We start from the raw sequence: 15238 nt of genomic DNA on the forward strand, positions 1-15238 counted from the left end.
CCTAATTAGACAAAACAATCAATGATGTTGTTCAAACAACCAAGTCGTTCGTACGAGATATTATTCCAAGAGTCAAAGCAATTTTTTGGTTGTTTTCTCAGATCTACAGTATAGCTGATCGCTTTGGGTATGCGCAAACTCAACATTTAATTTCATGTTTAAAGTGGTCACGTAGTGATGTAGCTGATTTGAAAATGAATTGTGACGTTATTTAGATTAACAATAAATGTGACGTCTCTCAGTCAAAAAATTGAACGACTTGAGTGGCTATACATTAGTATTTCAATAACAAGAAGAGGAAATGTTGTATTCTGATTAAACTAATCGTGGTTCTGACTGAAGGCCTGTATAGTCAGTAGCTCACCAGGACCAATGTTGGAGATCTCTGCTCTGTTCATATTCAATTCAATAAACACTTACTGCCAGTTTCATTAACTGCAACATGGAACAAACTTTTACAGCAAGGGTAGTAGTAACTAGTTTAAGAGAAACGGGAGGATGGTACTGTTGTCTCTGCCCATCTAGGCGAACTTCTTTAACGTCATGAAATAAACTTGAAGATTGATTACAACAAAGACGACTTAGTAACTGCATGCCAACAGAGTGGCAGTTGACTAATGAATCTTGTGGGAATTGCTGATGGTCTACAATCTACAGATCATAATGGGAATCCATAGTCGGTTATGTATCCTGTCAGATAAATAAATGCATAACCAATTTTTCAGAACAAATATGATATGATGAGAGATTGCAAAATGAGCGAAGAGTCACTGCACTAAAACAATCCTATAAGGCTGTATTTCTGGACAGAGCAAAGGTTGTTGGCCTTTAGTCAATAGATATAACTTTTGTTATACTGCTGACATTTTTTATTTAGCTTTTCCTTAGGTAACACTTCAATCCCATACATGAACCTTTAGCCTTAGATTTGCATTGCAAGTTTGTACAGAAGTACAGTTCCCCAATAGTTTTGATATCTGTCTGCGAATACTGTCAGATACACCACTGTAGCTGTATTCCCATCCTTCCCTTTCTTGCTCTCCTTTGTCCCTGTTTAGTATGCAGTGGAAGTGGAAATGGAATTATGAGCGTTATGATATTCCTCCACTGAAGTTCATTGAAGGTTAGGCACGGAGGTTATGATCAAATAATCTGTCCTGAATTTAAATCACGTTGTTTGTTTGTTAGGCTACTCTCTTTTTCAAATACATGGTTAGACTGGGCTTTTCCACAGGGCCTGGCAACCGGAGAATACGAAGGACATACAAATCGGACTTGGCTTAGGTTCCCAGTGTAAATAGGAATTTTGCACAGGTGCTGACATTTAAGGCAATGTACCATGGTAATTGTGACAGAATTCGTTTGTAAAATGCTAAGCATATGTTTTCTTTCCATAGAATGCATGAATCACTTCTAATTAAGCCTCATGTATGTAATTTGGTGTTAAGTGGGAATAAAATGAATTTATGAGCAAACATTTACCACCAATCAATGGACACATGTGCAAGTATAGTTAAAATATAGGTTATAACTCACTGAAAATGACAATCTGCGACTGGTATATCTATTTCTAAATTATACATACTCATTGATTCTTGAAGCATGTTACTTATGAATACCGCATGAGCTTAGTTCAACTGCTGTACCCCATCAGATCCCAAAACATAATCTTGTTTTATTCAATTGTTGGTCCAGGCCTTGTCTGGTCTAACAGTGGAGTGCTGCATCAGATGACCTAGCCTCCACGATCACCTGAACTCAACCCAATTGAGATGGTTTGGGATGAGTTGGACTGCAGAGTGAAGAAAAAGTAGCCAACAAGTGATTAGCATTTGTGTGAACTCCAAGACTGTTGGAAAAACATTCCAGGTGAAGCTGGTTAAGAGAATGCCAAGAGTGTGCAAAGCTGTCAAGGCAAAAGGTGGCTACTTTGAAGAATCTCAAATATAAAATATATTTTGATTTGTTTAACACTTTTTTGGTTAGTACATGATTCCATATGTGTTATATCATAGTTTTGATGTGTTCACTATTATTCTACAATATAGATAATAGTACAAATAAAGAAAAACGCTTGAATGAGTAGGTGTGTCCAAACTTTTGACTGGTACTATATCCTATGTAACTATATCGTTCTTACATTACACTTGATTCTGTATAGCCTTTGAATCAGGTCATAACATAGAAATAAACTAATTTAAAATGACTGGTAGTTAACGATAGGATGTGCCTGGTTACAATTGTTTTCACCAGGTCCTAGTCTATTTATCAACCCTGTTAGGACATGTGCATTCAATGGTAGTGGCACCTTGTACATTAGTTACATGTAACAAGGTCATATTTTGATTTGATTTATTAACATGGTAATTCACAGGTGACTTTCAAACGTGTAATTACAAAACACTAGTTACACAGTGGAACAAGAAAATGTGTAATAACATCAGTAGTTACACAGGTGGAATAACCTTCAGTAAGTGAATGTGCAATTACACAGTCCTTGTTCCAAAGTCTATTGTGGATGTATAGCCTCACTGAGAGCTATCCTCTCTATGTGGTCAGTTCTTTTATCAAGGTCCTGGTGCCTTGATTCAAATACTCAAGGGCAGAGTATTGGTCTGAAACAAAAGCATGCGCATCATGTGGGGCCCCTGCAACAGTGTTGAAGAACATTATATTGTATAATAGTGCACAAGGTCTAACTTTATCAAAAAAGTCATACAAAAGCCACATCCTCACACAATATTATCAGTCAGACATATCAGTCAATAGTGCTTTACAATAGAATGGACACCATTGAACACTGTAAAAAATATTTTGGATTGCTTAACACTCATCCTCTTCTCTCTCTGTTTCTCTCTTTATCTCACAGATGTACTGTGGACAGCAAGGTATCGCGGGTGGCTTGGCTCAATCGCACCACCATTCTTTATGCGGGCACTGACAAGTGGTCTCTGGACCCTCGCGTTGTCCGAATGGACAACACACCCGTGACAGAGTACAGCATAAAGATCCAGAACGTGAATGTACACGACGAGGGGCCCTACGTGTGCTCCATCCTCATGAGCAACAAACCCAAATCGTCCAAAGTGCATCTCATTGTTCAAGGTACTGCACTTTTTCTTCAGTCAGATTCAGCCCATTTTCCATAGTTCTCTTGGGGTTTGCGATTAGAGTTTAGTCAAGTTGTCATCTAGACTTACAGGGCTGATTGATATCACTGTCTTTGCATGGTAGTCTGACTTTAGTGGTGAATTTACAGATGCACTATTTCAAACTCGTGGCTGTGATCGTTTTGACTTAACCGGCGGGGAAGTATGATAGGTAAAGAGAAGAAAAACCTTTGCCAGGGTGATGTAATTAACTGGAACTCGCCAAACGTGACTCCCTTAGATTAATTGGGATTGAATCTAGGTTTCATTTCAGATCGTTGATAGATATTGATTTGCGGGCACAGCCAGTTGGATAACCGTGCCCCAGTTTCAGAGCAAGGACTTGCTAAATCATCTGTCGATACCTGGACTTTTGTTATAATTTACAGTGAAATCAATTTCCCTCACGCTCAGTTTCCAAAAACAATTAGCACCACAGCCCTTTGTTTTGGGGTACAGATCATGTAGACACACTCATTTAACATTGAATTAAAACTGAACAAGATGAACTAACGATGAGAGGATCTTGCATTTAGAAAGGGACCAACGCTACAACAGACAATAGTATGCAATCAAAAACTGATAACTGCTGGACTAGACATAATTTGGCAATAGCTATTTCTTACTCAAGAGTCACCAAAGATTGTATATTGTCCTGTTTGGAAATGCAGCATTTTGCTAAGAAGACAATGTATTATCTGTTATTCATTAACCTTTTGAATTTAGCCCTGACACTAATTACAGGAGACATTTCTAAAATAATAGCCAGTGCATGTTTTTTTGAAAATATTAGATGTTCCCTAATTAGCAGTGGTATGCAGATTAAAACAATTGTTCAGTCTGTAAACCCAGAACAAATTAGTGTACTTAAATTGTTTTTTCCAACTGTAATTAACAGATCATTGATGAGAATGTCAGCTACACCGTATGATTACTCTTCATAATATATAATTAATATATTATTGTTGTTTGTTATTGAAGCTTGATTTACAGACTTAAATGCTACCTTATTATATTTTTACGCTTCACTATCAGATTGTAAAGGTGCTTGTTTTAAGATAAAGAAAACGGAGTGGCTGCGGATCCGAACTTTTCTCTGACCTTTTTTTCTGAGCGCTGAAGGTCCCAAACCTTCTGCACATGTCCGGATCACTTACTGCGCATGACCAGAGAGAATTTCCAATGCCTCGCAAAGCAGGACACCTATTGGTAGATGGGTAAAATAAAACTCAGGCGTTGAATATCCCTTTGAGCATGGTGAATTTATTAATTACACTTTGGATGGTGTATCAATACACCCAGTCAATACAAAGATACAGGTGTTTGCCGTGTAATCAGACATGTCTATACGTGAGTAAAATAACTACCAACGATGTATCTTTATAAAGGTAATTGTATTCCTAACTTGACGTTGCTTCACATTACAAGCCACGTGAGAGAGAGGGATGCTCCACAGTGATAACACCATAGTGTCCTTCCTAACTCAGTTGCCGGAGAGGAAGGAAACCGCTCAGGGATTTCACCATGAGCTCAATGGTGACTTTAAAACAATTACAGAGTTAAATGACCGTGATGTGAGAAAACAGAGGATGGATCATCAACATTGTAGTTACTCCACATTAGTAACCTAAATTACAGAACAGAAGGAAGCCTGAACAGAATAAAACATATTCCAAAACATGCATCCTGTTTGCAACAAGGTAATACTGCAAAAAAAATGACCAAATCAATTAACTGTTTGTCCTGAATACAAAATGTTATGTTTGGGGAAAATCAAATACAACACATTACTGAGTACCCCCTCCATATTTTCAAGTGTGGTGGTGGCTGCATCATGTTATGGGTATGTTTGTAATCGTTTTTCAGTATAAAAAAAGAAACAGAATGGAGCTAAGCACAGGCAATCTTAGAGGGAAACCTGGTTCACTCTGCTTTCCACCAGACACTGGGAGATTAATTCACATTTCAGCAGGATAATATCCAAAATCACAAGGCCAAATACACACTGGAGTTGCTTAACAAGAATACAGTGAATGTTCATGAGTGGCCGAGTTTGACTTAAATATACTTGAAAATCTATGGCAAGACCTGAAAATTGTTGTCTAGCAATGATCAACAACACATTTAACAGAGTTTAAAGAATTTTGAAAATAGTAATGGGCAAATGTTGCACAATCCAGGTGTGGAAAGCAATCTCTTACCCAGACTTACCCAGAAAGACTCTGCCAAAGGTGCTTCTACAAAGTATTGACTCATTATGGGGTATTGTCTATAGAAGGTGAGACAAAAAATCAATAACATCAGAACCACAAACAGCCACTGATGTTTGATTTTGTACATTTAAAAAATAGGCCAAAAGCTACATCCTTCTCCTTCCCTGACTATTCCTAAATGTTTGTATTTTACATTGCTCGTATGTCAGATTTTTGAAATCACAATCAGAAAAGTATTTAGAGCCTTTTTCCTCTTTTTTCCCACACCTATTCCCAACTTAACCCGCCAAAACGACGCGATGTGGGACATTGGTACCTAGCCAGGTGCTAATGCGTCTCTCTCTCTCTCTCGCCTCACTGAATGAATGACAAATGGATGAATGGGTGATAATCATTCACTTTACAATTTAATTTAAATTAGGCCTAACAATGATAAGGAGGGTGAAGAGGTTGATTTCATTTAGGAAGACAATATTGATGAGTTTGTGTTATGCCTATATATCAGTGTTGACACTCATGTTTATAGCAAATAATTTGACCGTGCTCCATGTGTGTTGACATCATTCTTTTTTAAGTTTTACTTTGTAATAAGAAGCTGTTATGGGACCGTTTTAATTTCTATAACTCTATCTACTAGTTGAATGTATTTTAAGGGAAACTAAAACATGCTTACATGTTACAGTATGCCTTTAGAATAATGCAAAACATATCCTTGACTCTATCCGAGTTGATGAGCGAAGGGAAGCAAACGATGCCAGCCCAATGAATGAATGACAAATGGATGAATGGGTGATAATTGTGCACATTACTTGCAATTTAAATTGGGCCTAACTGAATGATGAAGAGGTTGATATAATTTATAACAACAATAGTGTAATGATGAGTTTTTGTTATGCCTATATTTATCAGTGTTAGTGCTCATGTTAATCATTTCATGGTGCGCCTTGTGGGTTGATACCATTCTCTTTTATGTTTTACGTAAAATAATCTGTTACGGGACTGTTTTATTTACTATTTTTACTAATCATATTTATTGTAAGGGAAATGAAAATGTTGCAGTAAGCCTTTAGAATAATACAAAACCTATCCTTGATTCTATTCAAGTTGATGAGCGGGAAACAAACTAGGTGTGAAGCAGCGGGCTTAGTGAGTGTGAAGCAGCGTGGTTAGTGAGTGTGAAGCAGCGGGGTTAGTGAGTGTGAAGCAGCGTGGTTAGTGAGTGTGAAGCAGCGGGGTTAGTGAGTGTGAAGCAGCGGGGTTAGTGAGTGTGAAGCAGCGGGGTTAGTGAGTGTGAAGCAGCGTGGTTAGTGAGTGTGAAGCAGCGGGGTTAGTGAGTGTGAAGCAGCGTGGTTAGTGAGTGTGAAGCAGCGGGCTTAGTGAGTGTGAAGCAGCGTGGTTAGTGAGTGTGCAGCAGCGGGGTTAGTGAGTGTGAAGCGGTGGGGTTAGTGAGTGTGAAGCAGCGGGGTTAGTGAGTGTGAAGCGGCGGGGTTAGTGAGTGTGAAGCGGCGGGGTTAGTGAGTGTGAAGCAGCGGGGTTAGTGAGTGTGAAGCGGCGGGGTTAGGGAGTGTGAAGCAGCGTGGTTAGTGAGTGTGAAGCGGCGGGGTTAGTGAGTGTGAAGCGGCGGGGTTAGGGAGTGTGAAGCAGCGTGGTTAGTGAGTGTGAAGCGGCAGGGTTAGTGAGTGTGAAGCGGCGGGGTTAGTGAGTGTGAAGCAGCGGGGTTAGTGAGTGTGAAGCGGCGGGGTTAGGGAGTGTGAAGCAGCGTGGTTAGTGAGTGTGAAGCGGCGGGGTTAGTGAGTGTGAAGCGGCGGGGTTAGTGAGTGTGAAGCGGCGGGGTTAGTGAGTGTGAAGCGGCGGGGTTAGGGAGTGTGAAGCGGCAGGGTTAGTGAGTGTGAAGCAGCGGGGTTAGTGAGTGTGAAGCGGCGGGGTTAGGGAGTGTGAAGCAGCGGGGTTAGTGAGTGTGAAGCGGCGGGGTTAGTGAGTGTGAAGCAGCGGGGTTAGTGAGTGTGAAGCGGCGGGGTTAGGGAGTGTGAAGCGGCGGGGTTAGGGAGTGTGACCTAAACTATACCAAAGTTGTAATTGACAGATGCAGGGAAAGGAGCATCACTATATCAAATCCTCCTTCAGAGTCACATGCAGGTAAAATGTTTCTGTATAGTATCAGAAGCAGCATTCTGCAGGTTTTGTGGAAGTTACCTTTGTCTAATAACTCAACATTCAAGAGGTGGCACTTTATTTCCAAATGTAACTTTTCCAAGAATATCTGTGCTGTCCATGCGTTTAGCACATTTTCATTTATTTATTTCACATTTATTTAACCAGGTAGGCAAGTTGAGAACAAGTTATCATTTACAAGTTGTGACCTGGCCAAAGCAGTTTGACACATACAACAACACAGAGTTGCACATGGAGTAAAACAAACATACAGTCAATAATACAGTAGAAAAATAAGTCTATATACAATGTGAGCAAATGAGGTGAGATAAGGGAGGTAAAGGCAAAAAAGGTCATGGTGGCGAAGTAAATACAATATAGCAAGTAAAACACTGGAGTGGTAGATTTGCAGTGGAAGAATGTGCAAAGTAGAGATAGAAATAATGGGGTGCAAAGGAGCAAAATAAATACAGTAGGGGAAGAGGTAGCTGTTTGGGCTAAATTATAGATGGGTTTTGTACAGGTGCAGTAATCTGTGAGCTGCTCTGACAGCTGGTGCTTAAAGCTAGTGAGGGAGATAAGTGTTTCCAGTTTCAGAAATGTTTGTAGTTCCTTCCAGTCATTGGCAGCAGAGAACTGGAAGGAGAGGCAGCCAAAGGAAGAATTGGTTTTGGGGGTGACCAGAGAGATATACCTGCTGGCGTGCTACAGTTGGGTGCTGCTATGGTGACCAGTGAGCTGAGATAAGAGGGGACTTTACCTAGCAGGGTCTTGTAGATGACCTGGAGCCAGTGGGTTTGGCGACGAGTATGAAGCGAGGGCCAGCCAACGAGAACGTACAGGTCGCAGTGGTGGGTATGACCACTCACATGACCACTCACCCGGTGGCATTGCTCTGGGTTCTAAGCAAATACTAGTAACATAATAAACTTTAAGTATGCTATTCTGTTTTTTTTTTTTTTACATTTTCTTATTCCCACAATGTTTCTTTAGACCTGCCAAAAATGAAATTATAATAGACCTCTTTGTGATGGACTTCAAATTTCAACTTCCATTTTTACTTATAGCCTAGAGTAACATAAACTAAAGAAAACGATGTAATGTTCTTTGAAATAATAGTTATTTAGTATTCTAATGTTCCCTAAGACCTTTCTAAACACAGCCAAATTATTATTATTCTGATAGAATATATCAAATGTATTTATTAGACCTTTAGAACGTTTGTGTCATTTGCTTGATGTGTCGAGAATTTTAGCTTTAGGCCTTTATTTTTCACTATGACGTGTAGAATTATACAAAACATATCAACCCTTGCGGGTTGATATACATCTGATGCTAAACGTTCTCAACGTTCTCAACCTTCTCTTGCGGGTACTTATAGGCTGAAAGACCAGGCAGTTCTCATGTTAGTCCATTTTGAATTCAGGCTTTAACAAAACAAAATGTGGAATAAGTCAAGGGGGATAAAAAACTTTCTGAAGGCACTAACAGAACTGAATATAATAGCATAGTATAACGTTACTCTAAGACAAAAACACCACATATTTCTCTCATGTGGCCAAAATTCAAAAGCGCACACTGCTAGGCAAAATACACAGGTAGGCTATGTTACAGTTTAACCTGAATCTGCTCTAAAATTCACTCACTGTACATCATTCAAAACAACACTTTAGGTTATTTTGAATCAACACTGTATAACTCAAGACGATCTAAATGCATATCCCCATGAAACTGATTGAGAACAAATGGTTGGAAGGCTGCATGGACGTTTGGCCGGGAAGAAAGGTCCTGAAAGGTCAGTTCCGCAGCCCCTGCCTAGAGAAAAATAACTCTCACACAAGGAATCAGCTTTCCCAACTGCTGTGTTTTCTGATGGCAGACTTTCGCCTATACTTCATATGCGTCCTAAACGTGACCCTCTCAAATACGGCACAACTCTTAAGTTGGTGGGTACAACATGGCTGAACTTGTCGGGGGGCTCTTATCGTATGAACCTAAGAGATTTCAATGGAGAGCAGCGCTCTGAGGAACGCCATGTGAGAGCAAAGGTGACTCATGGGTGCCAGGACATTTTAATATTTCATGCTGTGTTTAGCCATGAAATGCTTCACAGATGTTGTGTTTTTTATCACATTTCTCTCCGCACCACCTTCTCTGACATCCTGCCTATTTATACACCACAGGGAAGAGGTAAGAGTAGGATTGTTCTTGTCTCTTTCATAATTACTGTGTATATATAGATCTTATGCTGAGTTCCGTTAAAACATGTTTTTCTGCAAATGGGTGTTTTAACCAACTTTTAAACCTCTGCTGGTAAAGACTATTTTGGATTATGATCGGCTTAGATGTTGCTGTAATGTCAGTGCTACATCTATTTTGGTTGAGAATGACGCCAACTGGAAAACCATATCTATGCGAAAACCTGCATGCACTTCCAGAAACATCCATCTGTGATATCGATCAGAAGTAATTCAATAGGGTATAAGTAACAAAGGAGAATGTACAGGAGCCCCAGACAGAAACCTGAAACTTGGATTTAACCTCAAACTTTTAATTTGGTAGAGGACACAAATAAGTATTGTAACAAGGTTTTATACTTACAAAGGGGACCAAGGTTGTTATTATTGCAGAGGCGGCATTTGACTACATTTATCTCTCAACCATTTAAACCTGAGAGAAGTGAGAGAATCACCGTTTGTTTTCACAAGATAATAATGCCACTTTCACAGAAAATACAGACTTTATAGGAAGCCCTGGCAATTCCTAACATTCACTTGTGTTTCTTAGTAAGATTTCATAGCTGTAACCTTCACCCATGCTTCTGAACCTGGAACCTCTGATATGCAAGTTATTATCTCTTGAGGAATTCTTAGTCATTCTACACTGAATAAAAATATAAACGTAACGTATAAAGTGTTGGATCCCATGTTTCATGAGCTAAAACAAAAGATCCCAGGAATGTTCCAGATACACAAAAAGCTTATTCTCTCAAATTTTGGTCACAAATGTGTTTTCATCCCTGTTAGTGAGCATTTCTCCTTTGCCAAGATAATCCATCCATCCACCAGAGCTGTAGCCAGATAATTGAATGTTATCTACCATAAGTCACCTCCAACGTTGTTTTAGACATGTGACAGTACAACCGCAGACCATGTGTAAGCACAGGACATCCACATTCTGCTTCTTCAACTGCGGGATCATCTGAGACCAGCCAACTGGACAGCTGATGAAACTGTGGCTTTGCACAACTGAAGAATATCTGCACAAACTGTCAGAAACCATCTCAGGGAAGCTCATCTGTGTGCTCAAATCAAATCAAACTTTATTTGTCAGATGCGCTGAACACAACACCTTACAGTGAAATGCTTACATACAGGCTCTAACCAATAGTGCAAAAAATGTATCAGGTGAACAATAGGTAGGTAAAGAAATAAAACAACAGTAAAAAGACAGGCTATATTCAGTAGCGAGGCTATAGAAGTAGCGAGGTTGAATACAGACACCGGTTAGTCAGGCTGATTGAGGTAGTATGTACATGTAGATATGGTTAAAGTCACTATGCATATATGACGAACAGAGAGTAGCAGTAGCGTAAAAGAAGGGTTGGCGGGTGGTGGGTGGGACACAATGCAGATAGCCCGGTTAGCTAATGTGCGGGAGCACTGGTTGGTCGGCCCAAATGAGGTAGTATGTACTGTACATGAATGTATAGTTAAAGTGACTATGCAAATATGATAAACAGAGAGTAGCAGCAGCGTAAAAAGAGGGGTTGGGGGGGGGGGGGGGACACAATGCAAATAGTCCAGGTAGCCATTTGATAACCTGTTTAGGAGTCTTATGGCTTGGGGGTAAAAACTGTTGAGAAGCCTTTTTGTCCTAGACTTGGCACTCCGGTACTGCTTGCCATGCAGTAGTAGAGAGAACAGTCTATGACTGGGGTGGCTGGAGTCTTTGACAATTTTTAGGGCCTTCCTTTGAGGGTACTATGGTGTTGAACGCTGAGCTGTAGTCAATGAATAGCATTCTCACATAAGTGTTCACTTTGTCCAGGTGGGAAAGGGCAGTGTGGAGTGCAATGGAGATGGCATCATCTGTGGATCTGTTTGGGCGGTATGCAAATTAGAGTTAGTCTAGGGTTTCTGGGATAATGGTGTTTATGTGAGCCATTACCAACCTTTCAAAGCACTTCATGGCTACGGACATGAGTGCTACGGGTCTGTAGTAATTTAGGCAGGTATCCTTTGTGTTCTTGGGAACAGGGACTATGGTGGTCTGCTTGAAACATGTTGGTATTACAGACTCAATCAGGGACATGTTGAAAATGTCAGTGAAGACACCTGCCAGTTGGTCAGCACATGCCCGGAGCACATGTCATGGTAATCCGTCTTGCCCTGCAGCCTTGTGTATGTTGACCTGTTTTAAAGGTCTTACGTCGGCTACGAAGAGCGTGATCACACAGTTATCCGGAACAGCTGATGCTCTCATGCATGACTCAGTGTTTCTTGCCTCAAAGCGAGCATAGAAGTGATTTAGCTCATCTGGTAGGCTTGTGTCACTGTGCAGCTCGCGGCTGTGCTTCCCTTTGTAGTCTTTAATAGTTTGCAAGCCCTGCCACATAAGACGAGCATCGGAGCCAGTGTGGTATGATTCAATCTTAGCCCTGTATTGACGCTTTGACTGATTGATGATTCGTCGCAGGGCATATCAGGATTTCTTGTAAGCTTCCGGGTTAGAGTCCTGCACCTTGAAAGCGGCAGCTCTACCCTTTAGCTCAGTGCGAATGTTGCCTGTAATCCATGGCTTTTGGTTGGGGTATGTACGTACATTCACTGTGGGGACCAAGTCCTAAAAGCACTTATTGATAAAGCCAGTGACTGATGTGATGTACTCCTCAATGCCATCTGAAGAATCCCAGAACATGTCCCAGTCTGTGATAGCAAAACAGTCCTGTAGTTTAGCATCTGCTTCATAGACCACTTTCTTATAGACTGAGTCACTGGTGCTTCCTGCTTTCATTATTGCTTGTAAGCAGGAGTCAGGAGGATAGAGTTGTGGTCAGATGTACCAAATGGAGGGTGGGGGAGAGCTTTGTACACATCTCTATGTGTGGAGTACAAGTGATCTAGAATTCTTTCCCTCTGGTTGCACATTTAACATGTTGATGGAAATTTGGTAGAACTGATTTAAGTTTCCCTACATTAAAGTGTCCGGCGACTAGGAGCGCCACCTCTGGGTGAGTGGTTTCCTGTTTGCTTATGTCTTTATACAGCTGGCTGAGTGCGGTCTTAGTGCCAGCATCTGTCTGTGGTGGTAAATAAACAGCCACGAAAAGTATAGCTGAAAACTCTAGGCAAGTAGTGTGGCCTGCAACTTATCACAATATACTCTACTTCAGGCGAGCAAAATCTAGAGACTTCCTCATCAGTGTCTTGACCTGATTGCAGTTTGGCATCATAACTGAATTCAGTGGGCTTTGGGACCTTATATAGAAAGGCTTTGGGACCTTATATAGACAAGTGTGTGCCTTACCAAATCATGTCCAATCAATTGAATTTCCACAGGTGGAATCAAGTTTTAGTGGTCACTATTTAACAGTCTGATGGCCTTGAAATAGAAGCTGTTTTTCAGTCTCTCAGTCCCAGCTTTGATTCACCTGTACTGACCTCGCCTTCTCAATGGTAGCGGGGTGAACAGGCCATGGCTTGGGTGGCTGAGGTCCTTGGCCTTCCTGGGTGAACAGGGAGAACAGAAGGGGGCTGAGCACACATTCTTGTGGGGACTCTGTGTTGAGGATCGGCATAGTGGAGGTGTTGTTGCCCGTCAGGAAGTCCTGAATCCTGGATAGGACCCAGTGTCCCGAGCTTAATGATGAGCTTGGAGGGTACTATGGCGTTGAACACTACCAAAAGGAATATGTTATCTGAAGCTCGTTTCTGCATATCTTATTCAGTCTACTTTCAGTACTAGAGTTGATGAAAGTGGAAAAGATGTGAGGTGGTAGTCAACCACTACTGCTATAAATTTGAGTGCATTCCAATGCTCAAAATGGGGAATTCACAAATTCCGGATGGAATGCTGCCGAGACTAGTACATTCCTATGCTACTAACAGCTATGTGATGGGAAAACGAGTACAGCCATTTTGTTCTACTTATTGACATTCAATTGGAAAATGCTTGCAATAGGAAAATTAGCTACACTAAAAACTACTTATTTTACTAATTAAACTCATGATGGATTGTAAAAACTGACATGTTAGCACCCTGTAGTTGGGTAGGGGGATGAAAACATAATATTTGAAAAGTCATTGGAGAAAAAGCAGCACTCTGAGTTGGAGACACGCGTGGCCACATCTCCAACTGCCTTTTTACTCTCTGTCCCAGTTAGTTTGAGATTCAATAGAACAATCAATCCTAGCTAAGGCAAATCACAAGTGATAGAACCAAATAATGGGCAACATGTAAATTAGTTAAGAGTCTCCTTTTGATTGTGGTCCCTTAAAATATTTATTGATTTCTAGTGGGAATTTAGATATTTATTAAGGGGATTATTAAAATGAAATGAAATCATCTGAAGATGATTATCAATGGTTGTTTAATTTCATTAACACTGTGTACACAACTGTAATTTTCACCAGGTTCTATGGTTTCTAAAACATGCGCATGCTACCGGCCTATTTCACTAATGACTGCCGACCCTAAACTCATGGTAATAGCGGCTAGGAAATTTGACTGAGTTGTGGTGTGATCCCACTCAGAGACAGGCCAGATTTGTTTGGCTATAAATAACCCCGCTTGGTACCATGGGGATGTACTGCCGTCACACCAGTGCAGACAGTGACTACGACTTTAGAGGAAAGAGTGCAGGGGACAGGGTTCAGGACAGGTGCTAGAGGTAATAAGGTTGGCTGGCCATATGCTCAATAGGATGCCATGTGAATAATTTAGAACACTTCACAGATCTAATCTCCCCCTAACACACTGGAATAACTGACATTGGTATTTTTTCAAGTGTCTGTGCTACGATAGAAAGGCATATTTACGCCACACCTAAAAAATTTAGTTGACATCACAATCCATACTAATAAAATGTTGTTTAATACTAAATTTATATTTTGTTTAATATGAGTGATTTCTCATGTTTTGTTAAGTGATGAATAAGCGATACAGATGCTCGTGCATTTTGGGAATTATTTTTGAAATGTTTCTATGAAGTTGTGCAAGGTACATCTGCTGTTTTATTTAGTATGCGAGGTATTAGTCTGCTGTTTGGTTTAATAGTGATGGATAAGTGATACAGAGCCAGTGCATTTTGGGAATACATTTGCTTGATATTGAGGTTTAAGCTATGAGGTTGTTTGAGCTCAAATTTGTTTGTTTAATCTCAAATCATGTTTTCATAGGTATTAACATGTGCTGCCTAGTTAAAACTTGAGAGAGTACTCAGAAGCATGTATTTCAGTCAATTGATTTGCATATCCCAGTTTATGGATTGTTTTTGAAGTGTAGGTTATACTTCAAACATCAGAGAACATAAGCTTTCCTTTTAATTCATAACTCTTGAATACTGCATGAAGGATATCAATAGAAGCAGGTTCTGAAGAATTGAAACAATTGATCATGTGAATACTTTTTGTGTGCTTTTTATCATGCTTAGTAACAAAGTGTGGAACTCTTTGAAGACATGAAACGAGATGCATTTAATGTCAACTTGGCAACAGAGAGAAA

The 15238-nt window shown here is 40.3% G+C and overlaps 1 protein-coding gene across 2 annotated transcripts in view; it reads left to right on the forward strand.

Moving 5' to 3' along the window:
• Nucleotides 1-15238, forward strand: part of opcml (opioid binding protein/cell adhesion molecule-like) — a 409983-nt gene that overhangs the window by 277810 nt on the left and 116935 nt on the right. For both annotated transcript variants that reach the window (XM_021623816.2, XM_021623815.2), the window contains one exon: nucleotides 2870-3105. In XM_021623816.2, the coding sequence (XP_021479491.2) occupies nucleotides 2870-3105 (236 nt within the window). The remainder of the gene's footprint in view (nucleotides 1-2869; nucleotides 3106-15238) is intronic.

The sequence above is a fragment of the Oncorhynchus mykiss genome, chromosome 12, assembly GCF_013265735.2.
Source record: "Oncorhynchus mykiss isolate Arlee chromosome 12, USDA_OmykA_1.1, whole genome shotgun sequence".
NCBI lineage: Eukaryota > Metazoa > Chordata > Actinopteri > Salmoniformes > Salmonidae > Oncorhynchus > Oncorhynchus mykiss.